This window comes from Triticum urartu, chromosome 4 (assembly GCF_003073215.2).
Source record: "Triticum urartu cultivar G1812 chromosome 4, Tu2.1, whole genome shotgun sequence".
NCBI lineage: Eukaryota > Viridiplantae > Streptophyta > Magnoliopsida > Poales > Poaceae > Triticum > Triticum urartu.
The window spans coordinates 215,657,912-215,684,266 of NC_053025.1; the positions used below are offsets into that span (position 1 = coordinate 215,657,912).

A 26,355-nucleotide genomic window follows, 5' to 3' on the forward strand; every position below is an offset into this window, starting at 1 on the left:
AAGATTTTGTTGCATGCATGGCACCACACTAAAGCGGGGTGTTTAGTGTTCGCTCAACTTATCATACATAATGGAGCTATCATTTTGGTAGGCACGAAAGAAACTTACTTGGCGTTGAGGGGTCATGTATCATCCTGGTGTGGAAGAAACGGTGGAGCTTATTTGGGTGGTGAGCACTATATGGAGTATTGCCGTGGGGTGATTGCAAACAGGCGTATTACAAATGATAGTGTGTGCCCTCTATGTCATGCAGGATGTGACGAGGATATTATGCATCTGTTTTTGAAGTGTACCCGAGCCAGAGAGGATATGTACAAAACCCGGTGTACATGAAATAATAGAACATGTAATGGCTCTGGATAGATTGGGGGTGTCGGTGTTCCAAACATCATTTGTCCCATGAAATTCTTTGGATGATGTCGGGCTACTGAAATTAATCTTAATTGTTGCATGGTACATTTGGTGGGAGAGGCTGCAAGCCGTTCACAAACTGTTGCATGGCACATTTGGTGGGAGAGGCTAAAAACCTTTCACAATGAACCAGTACAGACGCCTCATAGTCCAGCTATGACCGTTGGGGCTCTTGTGGCAAATTACACTCATGGAAAGAAGGTGGTGCCCTCTGGAAGGCCTTATGGAAGTGAACATTGATGCGGCATTTGATGTTGATGATGGAAGAGGCACACACGAGTCATTGTGAGAGACTCGCATGAAAATTTTGTGGGGAAAACTTTGTTTTTGCCACTCTAGTTTTTGCCAACTTTGCTTAAGCCAGTCTAGAATTTGACATTTCACTTTTGCCACTCTTAGATTTTGACAATATATCACTTTTGTCATTCCGTGGCAAAAGCAAAAAATTTAGAGTGGCAATTGTGATACATGTCAAAAGCTAAGAGTGGCAAAAGTGAAATGAAAAATTATCGTTTTTGCCATGGAATGGCATTTGTTTGTATCGTCAAAAGCTAAGAGTGGTAAAAGTAAGCTGTCAAATTCTAGAGTGGTATAAGCAAAGTTGGCAAAAACTAGAGTGACAAAAACAAAGTTTTCCCGACGGCATCCTGAGTCTTCCCTATGTGTCAGATGCAATGACGGCTGAAGCTTATGCTTTGAGAGAGGGTTTCACCCTAGCTCAACTGATTGGCCTGAATGATTTTATTATTCAGTCAGTAACATGCAGGTGACTCAAACCATATCAATCAGATAACATGCATCTTCTTTGATTGCACTTTGCTGGCTACAAGTTTTGCTAAGATGAAATATAAACATTGTACTCCCTCTGTAAACTAATATAAGAGTGTTTATAGATTACTAAAGAATATAAGAGCGTTTATAGATTACTAAAGTAGTGATCTAAACGCTTTTATATTAGTTTACAAAGGAGTAATAGAGAATATAATGAAGTAGCTCATATCCTGGCTAGGTATAGTCATGATAAATTTGAAACCAATGTGTGGGATGATGACCCACCTAGTCTTATCATGCCAGCGATGATAAATGATGTATCAGTTTTTTAAGTTCAATAAAGCTAGCCGAATGGCATTCCCTAAAAAAATGATAATACCAAAAAAAATTCAATCTATGGCCGGTTACCGTCAGCAAGAATCATCAGACTGTCTACAAGAGGAAAAGGTTCTTATTCCATGCCCTTTCATTAAACATGTACATAGGTGCACACAAGGGGCCTATAGCCAAGCTCAACGACAATTGGCTGCAAACAGGTAGGTGATCAAGAGAGGAGGATGGAGGATTCTCTTTTTTGTAGTTAATAGGAACAAACAGAAGCTGATAAATAACCCAGACTCGGTGCACAATTTTAATTACACGGGAGGGAGGAGGATCAGGATGGTAGGCGGCCGCTGCTCCTGAAGGGGAGAGGAGGAAAAACCCGACTGGTTTTGGCCAGACAAGTCGCCAAGATGCACCTGCCAAGGAGGGAGGGGTAGTATAGCGACTGTACAATATGGCACATTCTTGCTCTCACATGAAGTAGCTCAGTGCTTTCTTCTTCCTTGAACCTCCTTCGCCGTAGAGGTCGTTCCATTGAACAAGCTCATTCATGTTTGCCGAATCAGATGACACGCTCGCGCAAACCTACATGTGGTAAACGAACAGATTATCCTATCATCATCATAAAGCAATGATGAAACAAGCGAGGATCAGGTAGGGATGGATGATAAATACCTGCTCATGGGCAGATTTGAAGTCATCCAAACTAAGAGGACGGACGTCCTCGCTTCCATGCAATGCAGGCTCAGGCCTACCTTCTGACTTTGCAACATTCTTCTCCTACATATTATCAAGGAACCAACGTTTAGCCTATTTAAATCAAATAATCTAACCAAAGCATAGGGATGAAAAAACCATCTATACAATGATGTAAACCAAAGAGCCTTTCTATATAAGTATCCATTTTAATGCATGCCACAGGCAGACTGATAACATGCCTACCTTCTTTTCCTTCTCTAGGATTTCTCGAATGGGGTAGTGTGCTGCAGTTACACATAGATTCTGAAAACACACCCAGATCAGTGATGTCACTTCCGATGCTCAAGGACAAAAGAGCGCAAATAAACAGCAAATGTACCTTCAGGTCACTTCCTGAATATCCATCAGTCATATTAGCAAGTGACGCCAGATCAGTATCTTGTCCCAACTCTTCTTTTGCTAAAATTACTTTCAAAATTTTCTCTCTATTTGATGCGTCAGGTAAATTTACCATTAGCCTACAACAATGATTATTATTATGAACCAAATCGTTAGAGACGAATAGGCAGCAATTAGATAATCCCAGACCAGCACATGAGACTGTAGTACTACCTGCGGGGGAACCTCCTAATCACAGCCTCGTCCAGGTCAAAAGGTCTATTTGTGGCACCAAGAACCAGTACACGTTCTTTATCTTTTGTTCGCAACCCGTCCCAATTTACCATAAATTCATTTTTCATCTTGCGCATGGCTTCATGCTCCCCAGGATTTTCTCTCCTACCTAACATACTATCGACCTGTCCAAAGCTATACACTTAATAGACTGTATAAATAGCCAGATAAATCAATATGGCAACAAAAGCAATTAATATTCTCCATACCTCATCAATAAAAATAACACTGGGGGATATTTTACTTGCTAATGAAAAAACAGCCTTCACATATTTCTCCCCTTCGCCAAACCACTGAAAGTAGTAGACAAAATAGCATTTAGCATCAAGAATCACACGATGTACCTCATTCATTGTTCTTTAGATGGAACCATACCTTCGATGTAATGCTTGACATTGATATATTGATGAAGTTGGCGCCTGCTTCAGTTGCTACTGCTTTAGCAAGCATAGTTTTCCCAGTGCCAGGGGGGCCGAAGAGCAATATTCCCTTGCAAGGCTGCAAGGAATAGATTGAGAGGAGGCACTTCTAAGATCACAACTTAATCCGTACAACAAATTTAGGTAGTCAACATAATCTTCAAATTTGGTTTCAAACAGGTTGCAAATTAACTAGTAGAACTATTTTTTCTACACCAGATATAAATAAAGGAGAGGCTGGAAACCCCACGCCCCAATTTTATTGCCAAGAGTTTCTTGTCAGAAGTGAAGAAATATTTTTATTTATCTATATCTATCAAGTTAGACCAGCTTAGCCTTGTAAGAGCCCAGATTTCTTCGAAATATTTGACACTTTAGAAAATTCTGAAATGAAAACCTTACAGTGACACTGCGAAGCTACCTAGAGAAACCACACAGAATTGCCATGTATAAGTGGTATAATCATATTTGCCTTGCAAAATAATTTGATTTTATGCCTTTATCTATGTTTTTAAGGCGTCGCCTAAGCGTCGCCTAAGCGTCAAGGCGCCCCAGGATGGCAAGGCGTCTACCCCGCCTTAGACAGACATGAAGTGTACGGCTGTGGCTGCCCTAGTTCTGGCTGCTCCTGGGGCTTGGAGATGACGGCCCCGCTGTCTCCCGGCACCATGAAGAGGAGGGAGGACTGGGGGCTCCTGGGGCTTGCTGCTGTGAGGGAGAAGGGTGGGGCCATGAAGAGGAGAGGGGACTGGAGGAGGGAGGGAGGACCAGAAGGGTGTGGCTTCGTGGCGGCTGTGGTGGGAAAGAAGGGAAGGAGATAGTGGAATTAGGTCACGGGGGTGTATAATGGCCACTGGGAGGTGCATAAGTAGTGGCCCATCTCTCAGCCATTGCTCTTTTTCTAGTATTAATATGTGCAGACCTATTGATGACTCTTTTCCTGCAATGTTTAAGGCGTCGCCTTGCCTCGCCTTACCGCCTCACCTTGGCGCTTAGGCGTCAGAGCGGCCCTCCTCCGCCTTATGACGCTTTACCGCCTAAAAAACATAGGCCTTTATGCTAATTTTGTAGATATACTATCAGTGAAAATCATAGTCAAAGTTGTGTGTTGAAGACCAAGAAAGTCAAGCTTGCCTTATATTTTGGGGAGCAATTATTATTATTACTATTGGTTTGGAATCTTTTTAGTACTGATAATATGGAATGGCAAGAGTAAATATGGTGTCTTGTTGTTTTTAACAAAGGGCTGTTAAATTTCTATCATGACATGCAACCTACAGTTGGAAAATAAATCTTAAGCCCCATGTATGAGACCATGTGAATACTAGTTTTTTTTACTACCTTCGTTAACTGCCCTTTGCAGAACAATTCCGGCCTTTGCAGTGGGAGCATCACCAACTCCTTCAATGTTTCCTTTACATTCTCCAACGCACCAATATCATCAAAGGTGACTCCAATATCATTCGGTGGTATAACATCTGCCAGAAGCCTTTTCTCAAACTCGTTCTCTGTGGCAACATCCTAAGAAGAAAGTAGCTTAGAAGAAAAAAAAACTGAAAAGCACTAATATTTGGGGAATGACAACAAAGTTTGAAATGTGTGAGACAACAAGTACCTTTAACGATTTTTTTGAGCTCTTGTTATCACTATGGATGCTCTGTAGCATGTCGAGGCCATGCTTAAGGCTGCCATTCGTAATTAGCAAGTTAGCTCTCAAGAGAGAAGACTAAATAAAAAAATACAGTAAAAATGAAATTGGCAACAACATGATTACCTTCCGCTCGTGATAATAAGTTTACCGTCCTTGGAGGTTTTGACTTTATTGTGCTTAAGATGATAACTGACAGCGTACCCGACAATCTTGTCCACATCTAAGAAAGTTTGGAGCAACAAAAACTTTAATTCAATTCTATCTATAGATAAAATACAGTGAACAAAAAGAACTCACTTTCATTAGTCAGTGACTGATCTTTAATGAATAATTCTTCAAGGTCATTGCACTCGATCGCACTGCGATTCAAAAACTGCATTACAGAGCAATCAGCAATCAGATGATGGTGTCGGGTGATCTAGAAATATCCATTGAAATTGGGAAGCAAAACAGCCTATAAGAATCAAGCCGTTATATATATACATATGGTAGTTACCCTCATGTCTCATATACCACCATGTGGTAGTATATATACTACTTTATCATTCTAAGTATGTTCATATACTATATCTAAGATATTTCAACGCAACTTATATGAAAAAATTGCACGTGAGTCCACAGTTTTTATATATTTCGAAAATACCTTCATATTTGTACATATAAAACAACATGCTAAAAAAGGTATATACTGCCTAAAAAGTGGTATATATACTACCCAAATATTCTTATATACTACATACTACACGTACATACTCAATACATACTCTCGGTGGTTTGGACAGATACTACAAAGAACCTACAAAACTCACACGAGTGTAACTACCCATGGGTGGTAGGAAACATTCGCAGATATATACGGCAAGAGGAATATGGCATGAAAATATTTGTAAAACCAAGTAATGGTGAAATTATGCATGAGTGCAGATGTAACAAACAATATATCAAAAAAAATCAATTAAGAAAATATTGCAGAAGGGCTGTTAAAAAACAAATTCAGAGAACATACAATAGAAAGTTACGTCAACCAGCCAGGTTGGAACAAACACCAGCCATAAAACACAAAAGAGGATTCAGGTTTTGAATGACCAGGCGATATGTATAAACTTGCATTTCACGTGTAGCTTACCGAACGAATGCTACCGATGTTAGATTTTGCTTTAAGGGTTTCAACATCACGATCCAATTGTTGCTTCCAACTGGTAAGTAATGCTTCGTCCTGAAATTGTAATTTTTAAGGTTAGACAGTATACATAAGAACCACACCTAAATGAGTGCGACAAAGAATATAGTTACCTGTGGAAGCTGGATGGAAATTTTGTTCGGGAAAAGTTTATTTAGATGTTTCATTGCCTTCGGGCTTTCTTTGTTCCTTTCGTGCAACCGACTACCAAAGCTATCCTGAGTTTGTGAATGCAATAATGCATCACAACACAGTGAAAAAGATGGGCAACATCAGTGCCATGGTTCATAAGGGTAGCATATGGAACCATATGCATTTAAAAACACTCAGAGAAAAATAATTTAAAGAACAAGTAGAGTGCAAATTACCGGGAAAAGGTCGAAGAGCGTCTGGCTGCTACTAGCGAACTTCGTAAAAAGAAATCCACCAGGATGTGCCTATAAGACAGAAAGCACCATCTTAGCCAATATTTAAAGCCCTTCATGAGAGGTTGCCAATAAGAATCAAAATGGAAAAGAGAGAAGTTCTTCAATGCCAACACATTTAGAAATAACACTACCTAATGTGGCCAAAATTAGCAATATCAAACTTCAACATGCCACACTACAATGCGAACTCAACACCAATCCATGCTCAACACAACATAATTTGTCTAATTTCTCGGAAATAATATATGTACCTTCTCTTTACGGCTGTCCATCTGGGTGTGGGATCCTATAATCAGAACACCAGGTGGAAGCAATTCGAGTTTGTTCCTTAAAGATGAAAATGATTCTGTGATTCCAGTGAATGATTTCTCTACATCCTTTAGTAACACTATCAGAGAACCAATTTTGCTTTCTTCTGAGATGACCTGACAGGCAAGGATCATACCATCAGTATTATAGCATGATGCTGATTTACGTTTCTAGTATTCCAAACTCCAAGTAAGACACGCTACCTCAATTAACTCGGTCATAGCTAGCCTTTCAACTTCTTCACTACCAGAAAAGTCTGGGCGAAGCAATTCAGCTGCAGAAACAACAGATGATCAGCAGCAAATAACAAACTGTAAGAACTAGGGAACATGTGGGATGGAGAAGTTCCAGCTAACCAGAACAGAAGAAGCCATGATCTTCCTCACACAAACCACCAAGATCATTACCATCAGGGATCTGCTTGTCGAATCGGACTCCAATTTTAGACGATCCATTTTCTTCGAAAGCAAGCATCACTCTGCCTCGATAACCGTAACTTGGGCCCCTGAAGACCAACCAAGAAATTTAGCAGCAATTATACAAAAAGAACAATATGATCACCAACAATAATTAGATGGCGATCAAGACAAAAGGATAAGTTGTTACCCAGCTAAATCTAGTGTAATTGCAACATAATGAAGAACAATCATAATTGGATTGTGGGCGATTGAAACTCCAGATTAATTTTATGTTGCCAATTTCCTATTTGTACTGTTCCATGTAGGCTAAGTACTTGGAGGTACGATCTGAATACTTCTATTGACTGGCGGATCCGCTGTCCTATTGACATACATATATATGACAGGCCTATAGCCATACGTTTCATCAGGTACATGTGCCTCTTGTCAAAGCATACTTTCTTGTAATTCACAGGAATGCATTCTCTCCACCCACATTTCTACAGAACTTATCCACTACATATAGGAGAGATTAGATCACCTCTCATACCACCCAATCAATCAACATCGTAATAGCAGTTCAGATTGCACCAACAAAGTTGGAAAAAAAATAGTGGGAATCTGGGCAGCTGGCTGGGAGTAAATAGGAGAAGAGTTACCGATGTATCCCTGAAGGTGGCTGAGCTGGACCCACATACCTCACCCTCTCCCCTACAGAAGATGAGAGTGCAATTATGTCCAAGTAAAATCTAGTTGAACTGGGAAATATTTATCAAATGATACTGACATGCTAGCGAACCTTCTCTAAAAGTATAGCCCTTGGATGTAGCTGTTGAGGACTCCTGTTTGGGCAAAGTTGCAGAATGTAGAGTGGATGTACCCACAATATCAGCATTCACACTGGAAGTTGGTGCAGCTGGTCTTCTGAAGTGCATTGTGTCTGCCAAGGAAGAGCGATGCTTATGAAGAATTGTCAATTTCTCACCACCTCCCTTGTCCCCTGACTTATCAGCCTTGCCAACATCTTTCTGGGTTTCTGGGTCCTTTGAAGGCACCTACATACAGTTTTGTTTCAAATAACAGACACACGGAAATATCACTCTTCAAGGTACTCGCGGACTTCTGAGTATGTCCAGAGTAGGAAAACGTACCCCAGGCAACAGGAGTGAATCAACAACAAGTAGTCTAGCACCAAAATGTTTGGCAAGTGCCTTTATCAATGTTTCCTGATAAATCTCAGAACCTGATGCATAATTAGATGGATACTTATAAGTAATGGTATTTCCCAAAAAGCGTGCAAGCTGACATGCCTCAAGGACATAAATGTGACTCAACAGAGACAATATGCAATGACAAAAAGAATAGTTTACCTGATGGACCAGATAATAAAATTCGCTGGTTTATTGATGAAATTTCGGAGAACTGCTTAATGAATTCCTTCTTTTCCAAATGTAGGAATGAACATGATAAGAGCACATTCTTCGTATTCTCGCTGCATAAGATAGAGATCAATAAATATATAAAGATATAAACACTTGATGGAACAATAAATAAAAACATGTCTCATTCCAAGGGCATAAACCTAACATACGCTATGAACAAGCCGTACCGAACTAAATATTTACTTTTACTCCTTCTGCACAACATCAAAAACTAAGTGACCAGAGACAACCTTAGTTTTTCATTATGTAGATAGAATACAAAGAACAAAATCTGTCAAAAACTAAGTAACCAGAGACAACCTTCCTTTTATTATGTAGAGTACAGAGAATAAAATGTATGCAAAATTCCAGTTATACAGCATAGGAAGAAGCTAAAAAACAGGATTAGAGGCCAAAGCAAATCAAAGGACCATTAAGTCAAAGCATCACCTAAGATAGTAGGGAAAATTCTCAAATGTAACTTCAATATCACTTGGACTAATAATTCCTTGTTTCATCGCGTCCTTAAAGGCTTGGCATCTGCTCGGAGGTAAGCTGGCTGACGTGTTAAGATCCCTGATGAGATCCCTCTGATCTTCAAGAGCTTTAAAAAGATCACCAGTCAAATCGAACTCTGATACAGTTGACCCTGCAATCATCCTCAGAACTGGCCTTATCTTATAAGTTGCAATCTTACCGATTTCATCAAGATGAGCATCAGATCCAAAGCCATTTTGTCGACTCGTGTCATTAGCAACAGCATCAGGAGATATGGGGGTTGCAACCACATCCATTGGAGAGTCTTCAATGTTAGAATTAGCCTCATTAGCGTTTTCCCCATTCTCGTATTCTTTATCAGGGCTGATGCAGTGCCCTTTTGATTTATCAGAAGCAGATGATATGATAGGTTGCACTACTCTCTGATTCTCCTCAGCTGATGCAGGTGGCACTGCTGCTAGGTCCTTCGATTGACTCGATACGGATGCTAACATCTCTGTCCCCGCAACGGTCGAAGTGACTTCTGTTCTGTTCTCCATATGGATATGCTTGACACCAGCAACTGGAGGTTCTAGAAGGCCAACGGCAGATGATGTCACCGCTTTAGCAACTTTATCATTCAAAGGATGCTGAAAAATCTGTATGTAGGTAAAGGAAAAACAAAGGCAACAGATCTGATGAAGTTTACTATTCTAAAGGGACACGCTTAGACCAATAAAGGGAAGTTCTAATTGAAATAAAGGAAGCTGCATGATTGCATGAATATGAACGACAGTAGGATACATAAGCATGTTTGCCGCATGAACTGAATACGACTTCATCCCCTCCAGTAAGGGGAACTTTCATGCCTGGATTTACGGCCCTTCCATTTAAAAGGACCACGCCCTTGTCGCCTATAACCTCTAACTCGCACGGACCTCCTTGCTGAATAAAAACAACAACCAATGATTATTATATACATCAGCAACTGACAGTGCTCCTGCACTTCTCGCATCAGAAAAATTAACCAGAAAATACAAGGATGTACCTCAACGTGCCGCAGCTTGCAAAGTATTTTGCTGACAGATTGGTCTTTCAACAATAGATTACATCTTTTGCTTTGGCCAACAGAAAATTGAGGGACACTGACAGGAAGATGAGGACTCTGGTTCATAAACAATATTTAATATCAGTACGAAATAACAGTACAGTACATCCCCTGTTATGCAGTAATAAAATAAAAAAACGCTCTCAAGGTCACTGCAACACATACTTTAACAAACAAAAATAAAAAATAAAAAAGAACGCTACAACTTTTGACCAGAACCGTAATGCGACATATTGGCAACATAAACTGCAATAATTTTCAATCATCCTTGTCTATGGCTCACTTTCAGTTCGCTCCTACTTCTTTTTGCTTTTACGAGAAAGAGTAGAAAAGTCGGTGCCAAATGCGACAATCCTTGGTAGAGTCTATTTTTTTAGAGCAACCGGCAGGAGCTCTGCCTTTTCATATAGAAGAAGAGAATTGACCAGATTATAAGGAAAACTGACCGACAACCGAAGAGTCTATTTATGATTTCGTGCTGAACCTGGTAAGCGAGCAAATAGGAGGGTATGTGATATAACTAACATAAACACCAGCCTCATTGCATAAAAAACAGGGAGATGCCTATATCGACTAGCCACTAATTACCTAAAATTTGGAAGCTCCAGCACACAATCTATCTTGATATCAGCCTAAGTCTAAGCTTTTAGACTGTCCACTAGCATAACACAAAGTCAAAACTAAACTTCATCGTCTCGGATTTATCTACAGTTGACTTCAATTAAGAAGACTCATCATGTAGCCTTCCCAGACGAGGAATCCTTTCAGCAAAAAGTGCTGTGACTCACGAATAAACGCTAGCAGGGAAATGTTCAGTCAGCTACAACCATCTTGTCACTTCATCAACAAAGTAACAGTCCTACATGGGTTATTCATACAAATGAAATGCATCCCCACATGAATGGCTAATAAAACCTACAAAGCACGGATACGGGGACACGGACACGGTGACACGCATACGGGGACACGGGATACATCATTTTTCAAAAACAGCCCATCGGGGACACGGCAAGTATATATAAAAATAAATAAAAACATGCCATATATTATAGAGTTAAAGACGAAAAAATAACAAGAGCTTGCCCCATTCAGCAGTAACTGGGCCACAAAGAAGATGATCCATTAGTAGTTGGGCCGGCCCAGCTAGTGCCATTTCATGAGCAACTGGATGCTACAGATTAATCTGCACCGTCAAAACTCAAACCCTATCTCTCTCTGCTCTAACGCTTTGACCAAGCCGCCACTCTCCTCCCAGTGATGGATCTCTCATCCACCCCGCAGCAGCTCTCGCCACCGCCCTCCTCCCAGCGTGTTCCTCTTGCTGCTGCAGCAGCGGCCAGCGCTGCAGTGGGGGATGCAGCAGCAGCACCGCGGTGGCGAGGGCGCAGCAGCAGCAGCAGCGCGGCGGCGGCAGGGTGCTCCAGATCCAGCGTTGCCTCGTGTCCCTTCCGTGTCCCAGCCGTTTCCTCCCTTTTCTTTCTTTCTTTCTTTTAATTCCTATTTCGGGAAATACAGCGGGATACGCGTATCCCCACATGTCCCCGTGTCCAGCCATGTCAGCACGGGGATTCGGCAACTCCTGCCGTGTCCATGCTTTGTAGAATAAAACACACAACTTCTATTGCACTTCGAAATCTCCCTATCCTGTGTATTATCTGGGATGATAATCAACAAGAGAAAGTGGTTCTATTTCCTACTCCCTCCGTTCACTATTATAAGATGTTCTAACTTTTTTTCTGATTCGGATGTATAAAGATGCATTTTGTGTGTTTGTTCACTCATTTCAGTCCGTACATTAGTCCAAAATTGAAATATCTAAAACATCTTATATTTGTGAACGGAGGGAGTACTTGTTTGGTAGAGTTGGATTATGAGAACATGTGTTTAGCTCTCTTGAGAACATTCATGTTTTGCCTATATTTGTTGTCTTCCTGTTTTATCTCCAATTATTCTGTCGGTGAGGTAAAGTCAAGCCTCCTCATTTAGACCCATTGCAGTTTAGCTGATATAACTAAGATATCAGGTAAGGAGCTTTATCCCCCACAACTAACAAGAGTAGTATCAGAAATATATTTCCATCATTATATACATGATGTGACCACTGGCAAAATTCCGACTAATGCTGAAATGGTTATTCAAGAGAAAATCTTAAATCTAGTTATAATATGTTGCTGGAAATTTCTTTTGTCCTGCATACTCGTAAAAGAACATTCTAAAGACCATGCCAACAATTGCTACTGCTGATCGCAACAAGTGAACATGAACATCTACACATGCTAAATCCAATGTGTTGGGTCCATTTAACAGGCAATACAATGGCTCTAAAATCTAGGTGGACTTAAGCATTAGATTCAGGCAGTGGCCCAACACCCTAAACTGTGAGCTCTAATCACTATCACGCTCCAAGGGCATCTCTGATTCCAAGGATTTTGTTAAGATATCAAAGGGATGTAGGTGCTATATTCATTGTATGTTGGTCGTTTGATCCAAAGCATTGTAATCCACAGGAATTTTCAGTATGAGCTCCTTTGCACCCAATTTCATAGGAAAATCCCATTTACTCTTACAGCTTGGGCAAAAATTCCTATAGGATTCAAGTAATCCAACAGTTAAACTACCCCTGCTGTTTCGAATCCTGCAAATAAAAGAGGACCTAGACGGAAGAACTATAAAATACACCGCTAAACCCTAGAATAGAGCTACAAAACCACCAGAATCCTACACGTCCTAAAAATCCCGTCTTTACTACGCACGGAATCAAAAATTAACCACAAGCAATTGCCAAGATAGAAACCAACAGGAACTCCCTCACCTGTGAGCACTGCGAGAGCAGCTTGGCCCATGGCGCCGCATGCTGCTGCGGTGGCGTTTCCTTCCTCCTACGCGAGCTCTCAGCAGCAGCAGCCGCCCGCTTATCCCCTCCTTGATCTGCACCGGCGAGTCAAAACCCTAAAAACTGGATCCCGAATCCATCGCACCAGACCACAGGAAGCCCAAAGGAGACGAAAGCCCGTACCTTTAATCGCCGGTGTCAAGTCGTCGTCCGCCAAGCCGGCGCTCCTGGTGGCCGCGGCCGCCTCCGAATCCTCCTCGGCCCTTCCGGGCGCAGACGACGTCGGCGACGCCGGAGGTTCCGCCTGGCGAGGGACAGGGTTCAGATCGGCCGAATCGGGCGCGAGATTCTTGTCCGATCCGCGCGGGGAGAGGGGCCTCACCTTGGGGCGCTTCGGGAGAGGGGCGGAGGGGGAGCCGGGGGGCGGTGACGTAGAGGAGGGGCGCTTGGCGGCGGAGCTCCGGCGAGTCTCCACCATCGTGTCGCGTTCGCCGGAAGCGTGCCGAGGGTTTCTCTCCTCCTCTCCTCTCCTCTCGTCTCGAGAGGAAAACTTTCGGGTTCGGCTTCGTACGTCGGAAATGGATGTTTTTCTTTTGTTTATAATAAAGATTTCCCCTTTTTTAACTTCGTTTGAGACGCGATGCTGTGTGGATTTGTGCAGGTTTATATAACTATATATATATGGATATATGGATTAAGGATATCTAGTAGGACACGTGTGTAACTAGCCTGCCTTGTCGTGCTTGTATTCGGGACACGTTTTAGGTTGGTCATAGTGGGAAGTAACTTAGACTAGTAAAATGTATATGTTACTAGTCTAGTCTATGTTATCACTTTCATAGTGGTGAGTAACATGTATGTAGTATCATGCAAGCCATCATTTATTAAGATGTAGACTCATTTTGCATTGGGATGTGTTATGTTACAGTAACATATTATGTTACTCCAACCATTTCTCTCCTCATTAAATACATGCCATGTAAGCAAACTTTTTTTGGGATGTGTTATGTTACTTGCTATGTTACTCTCATTATGACCAGCCTTATGGTGTCAAGACAATCTTTGGGAGGCGGTCGATGTCTAAGTCGGTTATATATCTAGGTGGAAAGATCGAGCAAAATTCTCGAAACATACGATGTCCATCCGACCCTTGAAATATCATCTCCAAGTTTATTACTCCCTCCGTTCGATAATATACTCCTTGTCTTATATTATTGGACAGAGGAAATAAAACATTTCTATAGTTCAAATTAAATTGAAAAACATTTTACATTATAAGACAAAGATGGTACTTTTAAGGGTGCCGCTACGCGTTGGCGACGGATATATTGGAAACATCCGTCGCATGGAGCTTCGTTCGATCAGCGCCCTGACAGCCGTCGGATCTGATCATCGCGCACACGTGACCACCTCTTACTTCCTGCAACAATCCCTTTGTTTCGAAAACATATTTCCCTGATCCGTCGTCCTGACACAGCTATGCCTAGCACGGCGCCAGCCCCCACCACCACAAAATCGCTGTCGTCGACGCACGGGGGGAACTAATACTTGTCGTGCTCGCCGGAGTTGCTGCTCCTCCTCCATCTCAGCCCCGCGAGCAGCTGCTAGCTCCAATCCAACACGCCGACGACGAGCTCTCACGCCCGACGCTTCTTTAGCGTTTTCCTGCAACCGGAGCTATGTTTCTCAAACATGCGTCATGCTGAAATATTTGACCACTCACTTTCTAACGTCGGGCGCTCCTCCAGCGTTGCCACTCAGGCTATGTTTATGAAACAAGACTCTTATTGCAGAAAAAAACCTTCACGACCGAAACATTTCTTTTCTTTCTGAAACAACTGGGCTAGTTTTAAAGTTTTCCTCTCGAGACGAGAGGAGAGGAGAGGAGGAGAGAAACCCCGTATCTCGCATGGATGATCATGTGGATATTAGTTCTGATGGGAGTACTGACAGGAGCCCCGACGAACATTGGGACAGCAACTCGGATGAAAGTGTTGTCTAGTGAAGGGGGGTACACGAGCTCTGATGAAGGCGCGTAAAAAGGGGCACACAACTACGAGCTCTGCCGGAGGTAGATTTATACATATGGCCCTGAGCTAGATAAGGGGTTTGTTTGGTTGCTACCCTGAGTTCGATTGCCTGGCCGGAGCCTTTGCATGTATCTTGCCTGAGGCCTGTTTGGTTGATGTCCTGAGATTTTAGCCTGAAGATTTGTGCCTGTGCAAAGCGGCTTGTGTTAGGCCTAAAGAATTGGACGCCTGAGCATGGCTACTCTCCGCTGTTTGTTGCCTGGTCACTCCATATAAAATATTGCTTTGAATGCAGCTCAGGCCGATCATGAGCCAAACATTGCCTGCTTCAGGCGTGGTTTCAGGCTGTCAACCAAACACTGGTTTGAAAGAGAGATGTGTCGGATCAGTCAATTTGTGATGCAACTTCAGGTCACCTTCAGGCAGGAGAAAAACTCAGGCATGTAGCTCGGGGCTGCAACCAAACAACATATGCTCCTGCTTTCTACCCTGTGAGCCTCTCATATGTATGTTTGAGTCAGACTCACATGGATTATCTTGAAAGTCCAGTAATTGTCTCTGATGGAGGCACCCATGGTACCATATGTTGTAAAAAATTAGGAGAACATGACTGTCAACAATGGAAGTAGAATGTGTGTTGGCGCATTAACTCAGGCCTATGTTCATTCACTGTTTCTATTGTTTGTTTTTGTCTAGTAATAATGCTAGCTCTCCTAAGTCTGTCAGCCCAATTCTCACTTGACTTGAATATGAACCTGAAGCCTGGCCTGGGATCATATATAGCAAAAATAACATGTGAACATGATCGTCAACAAAAGAAGTTGATCTTGTAACGACATAAATAAACTGATATTGTTCGTTCAATATGGCTATTGTTTTTATCCAGTAATGCCAAAACGATTCAGCCTTGGGTGTTTTTTGTTCTTATAGTTTCCAGAAAAATCTCCAAAAAAATATTATATATTCTCACTTGTGTCTCGAAAACAAAAAACAACACATATATATATTCTCACATCGGCCGGCACCATGAAATCACAAACAAGCCTGACACTTTGCTTAAATGCACACATGAATATATATTTTTTCCCAACCGGGCAATGCCCATCCATCTCTGCAGTTAGACATGAATATGATCCTCACCAAGTTAACAGGAAACATCTGCATTCCGTTATATAAAGTGCATCCGCATAGACTGATTTCCCCTTCAGTTGCTTTTCTTTTTGTAGACAGAGATCATTTCGTTCCAGATAACAGGACTTGTTGACAACTGATTGATAGGTTCCCATAAATACTCCCTCCATTCCTAAATATTTGTCTTTCTAGAGATTTTAAATGGAACACCACATACGGATGTATATAGACATATTTTAGAATGTAGATTCACTCATTTTGCTCCGTATATAGTCACTTGTTGAAATATCTAGAAAGAAAAATATTTAGGAACGGAGGGAGTATATCGCAGGTACGAACAAGGCACAATGCAAAACAACTTATTGAATTCGCACCCTTCTGACTTACGTCATACAAGCAGCAACCCAGACAACTCTTTCATACCCAACAACCGGGGAAGAGTGTTGCATCTGCAGCAGAGCATTCCTTGTACAGAATGCAAGCACCGCTGCTCAAGTCCTTCCTCCCTCCTGACCCCTAGGGCCGCTGTGAGCGCTCGTGCTTGCGGCGCTATTTTGTTGCGCCAACATCTGCAAAACCAAAGCAGACCTTGTAAATAATCTTTGTACATGGATTCAGAGGATCTATTCATATGCCTACAGTTTTGTCTTGTTTCAATTTACAGACTAAATTGCTTTGTAAATAGCCTTTGTATTGATTTAACCTTCCAACCAGGTTCTGTTTCAACACTTAATTTCTTTTTTGCAGGTAACTGACTGGAGATCTATACTGATGTATCCATTTTGTCTGTCATTTCAGGCAGCCTGCAATACAAACCGGCTTACTATTGCTCCGAAGTAAGCTAACAATTCTCAGAAAAATGAAAAAGGAACCCACTTGTCACTGGTCTACTAAAACAAGATTCCTCATAATGATTTCATTATCTTCGGCACGAGGTCAGATTTATCTATGCGTACGTTTTCTGTTGCTTGGATCATATCCACAAGTATAGTTCTACTGAGTCAAGGGCTGTAGCATAGTAGCGCACAAACCTTTATGCCCTGTTTGGAATGGATATAACTTCTATGTGGGCACCAATTTGAACTAAATACCTGTCAGGATCTTGGTAGGTTGGTAGGGGAATTTGGGAATTGTCCTGACCGAAGAAGGGGAATGGGGATCGAAAGATTGAGAAAAATTGTGAGATATAACTCTATTAGCTATTGTAATCTTCTGCACAATTTTGCTGGGAGCAATTCATCTTGATATTTTATAGTCTGATTAGTCGAAAAACTATTATAATAGGTGGAGCTAACTCTTAAATTCCTACTATATGTTTACATGAGCTAACTGAATGTCTACATGAGCCTGCACTACTGTACATGAGGTTGAGCATGTGTATGTTTTACATGAGGTTCAACTTATGTATGTCTACATGAGGTTGGGCCTCATTTGCAACTAAAGACGTTTCTTTGGTCATTTTCTAACATGAATTGCATTATACTTGATGTATATAGAATTTGCAAGGCAGATGCGGACGCCCGCATGTGCCCGCGAGCATAGTGGGCAGTCAGAAGTTGCGGCCGCGGGACGCTGCTAATTCTGCGAATGCGCAGCAGGCACATCAGCCAACATCATGATTTGAATGAGCTAGAGAGCAGGTTCAGGGTAACATTATATCACACCTTCATATACTAAGACTGGGAGTATAATAATACACCTGGAACTACATTGTGCGATAGCGGAAAACGTCTTACCTCTCTCGAGGGACGTGGTTCATGTTATAAAGAAGGGGGGCGCGACCCCAACGATCGTTACAGAGAGATTCTCCAGGAGAGATTACTTGGAGAAGAGGAGATAGAGATAGTTGCAATTGTGATATGTTTAAAAAGTCTAACAACCAAATCTATCTCTACAATGCCGGACACCTCCTGGTTAGGATCTGTAACGTGATGACTTGTATGGAACGCTGTTTAACACCCTCCCTTAATCACAACTTCATTAAGTTGAGATTATGCTTGAAGTCTTCAAAACTTCTTGTAGGCAAGGGCTTTGTGAATCCATCTGCAAGTTGATCTCTGGAATGCACAAAGCGAATGTCAAGTTGTTTCTGAGCAACTCTTTCTCTGACAAAATGAAAATCGATTTCTATATGCTTTATCCTGGCATGAAACATCGGATTTGCAGAGAGATACATAGCACCAAGGTTGTCACACCATAAGCAGGGAGCTTGTTTGCTTTGTACACCAAGTTCCTTCAACATGGACTGAACCCATATTATTTCAGCTGTGGCATTAGCCAATGCCTTGTATTCTGCCTCTGTACTCGACCTGGATACAGTGGCATGTTTACGTGCACACCATGATATCAAGTTTGGTCCAAAGAATACTGCAAAACCACCAGTAGAGCGTCTGTCATCAAGACAGCCTGCCCAATCAGAGTCAGAGAATGCACTGACAAGAGTGAAGGGTGATTTGCTGAAGTTCAGTCCTAAGTTCAGAGTATGCTTCACGTATCGAACTATACATTTTGCAGCTGTCAAATGAACATTGGTAGGTGCATGGAGGAACTGGCAGACTTTGTTAACAGAAAAAGATAGATCAGGTTTGGTAAGTGTGAGATACTAAAGAGCTCCTACCAGACTTCTGTATTTTGTGATGTCCTCTTGATTCAAGGGCTCACCTTCTGCAAGAGATAGCTTTTCCGAGCTAGACAACGGAGTAGGAGAAGGCTTGCATCCGTGTAACCCGGCCTTCTCAACCAAATCGGTGGCATACTTTTCTTGAGAGAGGAGAAGTCCATCTTTGTGCTTCTTCACCTCAATCCCAAGAAAATAGTGCAATTCACCAAGATCCTTTAGAGCAAAATCTGCACTTAGATCCTTAAGGAGTCCTCTGATAGCTTCATCAGATGAGCTAGTTACAATAATATCATCAACATATATGAGAACAAATATGCATGTGTTGATTTTGTTGTAGATGAACAATGATGTGTCAGATTTAGAGGGAACAAAACCAAGTGCTTGCATTTTGTGACAGAGACGAGCATACCACACCCTTGGAGCCTGTTTTAACCCATATAGTGCCTTATCAAGCTTGCATACATAAGAAGGAGCATTCTTACCCTCAAACCCAGGAGGTTGTTTCATGTACACTTCATCTTCCAGAACACCATGAAGAAACGGGTTCTGAACGTCAAGCTGTCTGAGACTCCATCCTCTGGAAACAACAATAGATAGGACAAGACGAATGGTGGCAGCCTTTACCACTGGACTGAATGTGTCCTCATAGTCTATTCCATATCTCTGTTTAAATCCTTTTGCTACTAGCCTAGCCTTATAATGATCAACAGTTCCATCAGCTTTTCTTTTAATTCTGAAAACCCACTTGCAATCAATCAAATTTTTACCTTGCTGTGGAGGAACCAAATGCCATGTTTTGTTTTTCTTCAATGTCATATACTCTTCATTCATAGATTTCTTCCACCTCTCATCAGACAACGCTGCTTCAAGGGTGTTAGGTTCATCTGGTTCACCTGTGGAACAAACCATACCATACTTGGTTATATGCTTGTAGTTGACAGGTTGAATTACCCCTTGTTGAAGACGTGTGCGACGTGGCTGCTGAGTACTTGTTTCTGTTGCCATAGAAGATCATGCAGTTCCCAAATCATTGGCTGCACCAGAACCCGAGGAGGATTCGGCAGCAGAGCCACCCAGCAGCGTCGGATCTTCTGCGGTTGAACCGCGATGCAGGATGCCTGGAGTGGTCGCAGAAGATCCTAGAGCAGCATCCGCTCGGGGTTCCGCGCCGGTCGTGTCGGATTTCGGGTTCCGGCAGACCGTTGGGGTTCGAACACTGGGGTGCACGCGGAGATTTCGCCTTCTACCTACCTGCACCCCTCCGCCTCACTAAGATCTAAGCTATGGAAAGAACGGCACAAGAGACACAGTGTTTATACTGGTTTGGGCCACCGTTGTGGTGTAATACCCTACTCCAGTGTGTGGTGTGGTGGATTGCCTCTTGGGCTGATGATGATGAGCAATATAAGGAAGAACAGCCTCGCGAGGGTCTGTTCTTGGCTGGGGGGATGAACTGCTAGGAGGAGTTCAGTCACCCTTCTCTCTCTCTCTCTTCTCGATTCTCTCTCTGATTTTCCCCCTCTACCCTGGGGGTGGCTAGTCCTATTTATAGGCAAAGGCCTTGGGCCTCTTCCCAAATATTGAGCAGGAAGGGCGCCAACAATTGGCCATTTCGAAGGGGGACATCTGGTACACTTATCCTGACTAAAGTTGGTCCTCGCATGCCAAAGGCTCTGGTGGTGACGATGGCTTGGGCTCCGCAATGACTTCCTCCCTGCCGTTGGGCTGGTCTTGGTCTCGTTGCACCGAAACGGGTGCCTTTGCTTGATGCTCTCGCCTGCGCTTGCTCCCTTTGCACCAAAGAGGAAAGGAGGACACTGCGCGGGCTGGCGCCCGCCTGGCACCCTTGGTCGTCATGGCTTGCGTCACGGGCACATCGTGAGGTACCCCGCCTTGATCTCTCCGCCTCCTTGCGAGCCAGCCTGATGAGGCCGTGCCTGAGGAAGCTCTGTGTCGTCCGCGCCGCGAGGCTTGACCCCTCGCGAGGGTCTTGGGTCTGTGTTGATGAAGATGGGTCGTGTTGGGCCCCTCCTCGAGCCATGCCGCAGGTCGTAGGCAGGCAAGTCTGGGGACCCCCGTTCCCAGAACGCCGACAGTAGCCCTCGGGCCCAAGGCGCGCCCGGACTTGGCCGTGCAGGGAGGCGAAAGGGCAAGTGTGAAGCGCCGCGGGCCCTAACAGCCTGCGGCCTTGGGCGCCGCGTGGCGGTTGATTGGACGTGGGCGTCTCCACTTCCCCACGGCGCCTCGGCAACTGCACGGATTGGACAAGTCCCTGCATGCAAAGCGGGTCATGATTACCTGTGATCGTGGGGGCCGACGGTTGGCCCTCGCCGGTTATAAGTACGGATCGACGCGCGCCCTTCTAGTTCATTCCCCCTTGCTTCTCCTTCTTCTTCATGGCCCCGTCGAGGAGGTTCTCGGCCGCAGAGAAGGGGAAGGCTCGCCAGGTTGAGCCTGCCTCTCCCCCGCCCAAGCGCGGCCGAGGGCGCCCTCGCAAACATCCTATGGCCACCACGACAGCTCCCCGCGGCCGTGGAGACGATTTCCAGCACGGTGACGGGCGGACTGCTGCGGTCGGGGGGCGCGCTTCGGTCGCGCGTTCCCCTAGGCCGCGCTTTCGCGCTGCAGAGGTGCTGCCGGAGTTCGTTGTGTGGTCAGCGGAGCCGACTAGCACCCGGCTTCAACTTCCTCGCTTCCTCCTCGGCGAGCTCCCGGCCGGCGCCCCGGGCGGCCGCTGGCTTCAGGCAGACGGCTGCTGCAGCCGGGCCTCATGGGCTTCACTGGAGGTCTCCGCAGTCGGGAGCCTGGCCTTGACCCGCGGTTGGCAGACGTTTGCCCACGCGCGTGGCCTGAGCCGTCGGTGCACCCTGCACTTCAAGTTTGACGACGATGCCACCCTCTATGTGAGGGTGTTTGGGGAAGATGGTCGCCGCGCAGGGTGCTGCCCTAAGGACGACGACCGCGGCCGGGAACCCAGCCCCGGCGATGATGGAGAGGACAGCGCTCGCGTGATTGGCGGCGCTCAGGGTTCCCCAAGCTTCACCGGTTCTTCTTCAGGCGGCGACTCTTCTAGCGATGGCCGCGGTCAGCCTCCACGCCGTCGTACCTACTTGGGAGGTGGTAGCATGTTTGCCCGCCGTCGCGCTTCGGTGAAGCGCGAGAGGGAGTCTGCCTGAGCCCCGGAGGCAGCTCGAGTCTTTCCTGTAGGCCGGTGTGAGGCGAGCTGCGCCTGATTTGTTCTTTCTTTTCCTTTTTCCTGCGTAAAAAGACAGTAGCGTGGAGCCCCGCGGGGGCGTGTTTGGGTTATTGCTGTTAATCATCGCTTTGCTTCCGTTATCGTGCCTTCCGGCTACGTGCCCGTGCGTGGATAGTTCCCGGCCCCAGCCGTGGGGGGCGACCGACCCAGGCCCTGTGTTCGTGTCGCGGTGCCCGTGGGGCACGGACTGGAGGGGTGCTCCTGTAATGGACCCAGGTCGCGAAACCTTTGAACGGCTAGGACAGGAACACTCGCGAGGGCGCTCGGCTGCCCCCTCGCGAGGCCTTGCATAAGAGAAATCGAGGCAGGAGAGTGAAAAGTCGAAGAACCACGAGCCAAAGACGGCAACAGCTTCAATAAAACTTCGAATGAGAATGAACAAGCCAACTGCGGAAAGCAAATGAAAAAGCCGCGTCCGGCACCTAATCTAGTCTTCGACGTCTTCTCACCAGCGCGGAGCTAAGTGCTACCACTGGGCGTGGGAGGGAGCCCCAGGGCCTGAGGCCGGCGCTCCTGAGACTCCGGGGCGTGTACAGCCCCAACTCATTATTACGTGAGAGTGTCACGGGCGGCGAGCTTCACAGGCGTTGGCCTTCTTCACAGGCTCCAGGCCTTTCTTGGGGGAAGCAGGCTTCACGGGCATTTGCCCTCTTCACAGGCTCCGGGCCCTTTCCAAAACGCGACAGCTTCACAGGCATTCGCCTTCTTCACAGGCTCTGGGCCTTTTCCAAAACGTGACAGCTTCATAGGCATTCGCCTTCTTCACAGGCTCTGGGCCTTTTCCAAAACGCGACAGCTTCACAGGCATTCGCCTTCTTCACAGGCTCTGGGCATTTTCCAAAATGCGACAGCTTCATAGGCATTTGCCTTCTTCACAGGCTCTGGGCCTTTTCCAAAATGCGACAGCTTCACAGGCATTCGCCTTCTTCACAGGCTCTGGGCCTTTTCCAAAATGCGATAGCTTCACATGCATTCACCTTCTTCACAGGCTCTAGGCTTTTTAGGGGTAGAACCTCCGGAGGTGCTGGATGTTCCATGCGTTCTAGACCGGCACCCCCTCCTGAGTCTCCAAGCGCGCGGAGCCGGGCCTGGAAACATGAACAACCTTGAACGGGCCCTCCCACATGGGAGAGAGCTTGTGCAGTCCCTCCCTGGAGAGAACCCGCCTGAGCACGAGGTCTCCTACCTCGAGAGTTCTGGGGCGGATGTTGCGGCAGTGATATCGTCGCAATGCTTGTTGGTACCTCGCCGCTCGCAGGGCGGCTTCTCGGCGACGTTCCTCCCCCAGCACGAGGTCCATCCCCCGCATGGCGTCCTGCTGCGCCTCGTCGAATGCCAGGACCCGCGCGGAGCGACGTCTGACCTCATGAGGGAGGACCGCTTCGGCTCCGTAGACTAGGAAGAACGGGGTCTCTCCAGTCGGCTTGGCCGCGGTTGTGCGGATGGACCACAACACGGACTGAAGCTCGTCGTACCAACCTCTGCCGCAGGCCTCCAGCTTCTTCTTGAACGTCCTGGTCTTGAGGCCCCTCAGGACCTCTGCGTTGGCTCGCTCGGCCTGGCCGTTGCTTCGGGGGTGCGCCACCGAAGCGTAGCATATCTGCGTTCCAAGGTTAGCACAGTATGTTTTGAAGAGGTTACTGGTGAACTGCGAACCGTTGTCTGTGATGATGCGGTTCGGCACCCCGAACCGGCTCACGATGCCCCTGATGAACTTGACCGTGGAACCCGATGGTGCGGACGGCCTCTACTTCAGCCCACTTGGTGAACTTGTCCACGGCGACGTAGAGGTAGCGGTAGCCCCCTGGCGCCCGAGGAAATGGGCCCAGGATGTCTAGCCCCCAGACTGCGAATGGCCACGAAAGGGGTATAGTCTGCAGGCCTCCTGCCGGCTGATGGATTTGCTTGGCGTGGAACTGGCAGGCCTCACAAGCTTTCACCAGTTCGACGACGTCATTGAGTGCGGTGGGCCAATAAAACCCACTGCGGAATGCCTTGCCGACGAGGGTCCGTGATGATGAATGATGTCCATAGTCTCCGCCGTGTATATCTTCCAGCAGTTCCTTTCCTTGCTCCCTGGAGATGCAGCGCAGGGATACATCGTTTGGTCGCTTCCGGTAGAGCTCTCCATCCTTGATGCAGTATGCCGTGGCCTGCCGTGCCACACGTTCCGCTTCCTCCTCCTTCTCCGGCAGGGTCCCTTGTGTTAAGTAACTCCGGAGCTCCGTGATCCAGCACCCCTCCTCAGGTTCCATCGTCAGGAGCAGGCGTGCTCCTGAGGCCGGGCCACAGACTGGGGCTCCTGAGGCAGGTGGCTGGGGGAGCTCCTCCTGAGACTGAGCCGTGTTTGACAATGACGACAGGGCTGAGGGCTTGAAGAGCCGCTCCTCGAAGACGCCAGGCTCCTGAGGTAACCGCCTGGACGCCCGTTTGGTGATGTCGTCGGCCTCCTGATTGGTGCCACGGGGCACATGCTACAACTCCAACCCCCAGAACTGCTTCTCCATCCTGCGGACCTCCGCAAGGTAGGCTTCCATGTGCTCATCTTTCGTCTCGTACACCTTGTTGGAGAAATTGACAAGGAGCTGCGAATCGTCCTTGATGGTGAGGCGTTTCACCCCCAGGGCAGCTGCGGCCTTCAAGCCCGCTATTAAACCTTCATACTCCGCTATGTTGTTGGAGACCTTTTCACCTTGCTGGAAACAGAGTTGTACAGCGTAGTAGAGCTTGTCCTGAGTGGGCGATATAAGCACCGCCCCAGCCCCAGCGCCATGCCTGGAGAACGCCCCATCGAAGTACATGACCCAGCCTTCTGGTGCCTCGCTTCCCGGGGAGAGGGACCGATCCTCGTCGGCCTTGAGGCCTGGTGCCTCCGTCCATTCTTCCACAAAATCCGCTAATGCTGCTCCCTTGATGACTCTGGTCGTGCTGAATTCGAGCTGAAACGCTTGCAGTTCTATGTTCCACTCAGCGACCCTTCCAGCTGAGTTAGGGCTCCTGAGCACTCTCTCCAGGGGGTATGACGAGATGACCTTGATGGGGTGACCCTGAAAATAGTGCCGCAGCTTGCGTGAGGCCACCAGTAGCGCGAGGAGGAGCTTCTGAGGTATGGGGTACCATGCCCTCGCATCCCGCAACACTGTGCTGACGAAGTACACTGGGTGCTCAACGAGGTTGGGTGCGTCAGTGCTGGTGGCGCCCTCCGGAGACCATGGCGCCTCCTGAGGCGATGAGGCCTCCTGAGGCTGGCCATCTGGGAGAGGGGCCTCTTCCGCCTCCGATGCACTCCTCTGCAGTGGCTGATCCTCCTCAGGCGTGGTGGCAGTTTCTGTGGGCCTTCCTTGTTCCTGTTTTGCCTTGTCCCGGGCTGCTGCTATGGTTTTGATTCGACGCTCCTCCCTAACCGCCACCAGGGCTGCGCTGGCGGAGTAGGGAGTGGTGGCGAGGTAAAGCACCAGGGGCTCTTGAGGGCGCGGGGCCACCATGACCGGAGGGCTGGTCAGGTATCTCTTGAGATCCTGGAACGCCTTGTCGGCCTCTTCAGTCCATTCAAAGGGCCCCTTTTTCTTCATTAGCTGGAAGAAGGGCAGCGCTCACTCCCCCAACTTGGAGATGAAGCGCCCCAGCGCGGTCACGCGCCCAGTGAGCTTCTGCATTTCTCTGAAGGTCTTTGGCGGGCTCATGTCCTCGACCGCCTTGACCTTTTCCGGGTTAGCCTCGATGCCTCGGTGGGACACGAGGAAACCCAAGAGCTCGCCCGAGGGGACTCCGAACACACACTTCTCTGGGTTGAGCCGCAGGTTCACTGCGTTGAGGCTCGCGAAGGTTTCCTCCAGGTCTTGTATCAGGGTCCTGGCCTCCCGAGACTTCACCACAATGTCATCGACGTAAGCCTCAACATTCTTCCCGAGCTGCGGGCCCAAGGTGATGTGCATCAGCCGCTGAAAGGTCGCCCATGTGTTACGCAGCCCGAATGGCATGCACGTGTAGCAGTACACCCCACACGGGGTTAGGAAGGCTGTCTTTTCGACGTCTTCTACCGCCATCTTGATCTGGTGATACCCACAGAAGGCATCCAAGAAGCATAGCAGGTCGCATTCTGCGGTGGAATCGACGATCTGGTCGATGCAGGGGAGCGGGAACGGATCTTGCAAGCATGCCTTGTTGAGGTTGGTGAAGTCGACACACATGCACTCCTTCCCTCCCTTCTTTGGCAC

The 26,355-nt window shown here is 46.3% G+C and overlaps 1 protein-coding gene across 3 annotated transcripts; it reads right to left on the minus strand.

The window, feature by feature from the left end:
• Positions 1-1,611: 1,611 nt before the first annotated feature.
• LOC125551329 lies at positions 1,612-13,696 on the minus strand. 3 transcript variants are annotated; one of them, XM_048714517.1, is made up of 28 exons: positions 13,484-13,695; positions 13,285-13,405; positions 13,081-13,196; positions 10,209-10,325; positions 9,965-10,105; positions 9,381-9,819; positions 9,134-9,287; positions 8,633-8,754; positions 8,414-8,505; positions 8,050-8,317; positions 7,922-7,973; positions 7,221-7,369; positions 7,068-7,138; positions 6,807-6,980; positions 6,496-6,564; positions 6,241-6,345; positions 6,074-6,163; positions 5,245-5,320; positions 5,071-5,167; positions 4,912-4,981; positions 4,638-4,817; positions 3,253-3,375; positions 3,087-3,170; positions 2,818-3,002; positions 2,585-2,723; positions 2,449-2,508; positions 2,182-2,286; positions 1,612-2,091 (listed from the first exon to the last, which is right to left on the minus strand). In XM_048714517.1, exons 1-28 carry the CDS (start codon positions 13,577-13,579, stop codon positions 1,978-1,980), a joined length of 3,609 nt encoding a protein of 1,202 aa, XP_048570474.1. In that variant the 5' UTR covers positions 13,580-13,695; the 3' UTR covers positions 1,612-1,977. The 3 variants fall into 3 exon arrangements, with proteins under 3 accessions (XP_048570474.1, XP_048570473.1, XP_048570472.1); XM_048714516.1 differs by having other exon boundaries at positions 8,062-8,317; positions 9,134-9,819; positions 13,484-13,696; XM_048714515.1 differs by having other exon boundaries at positions 9,134-9,819; positions 13,484-13,696.
• Between the last annotated feature and the right edge of the window lie 12,659 nt (positions 13,697-26,355).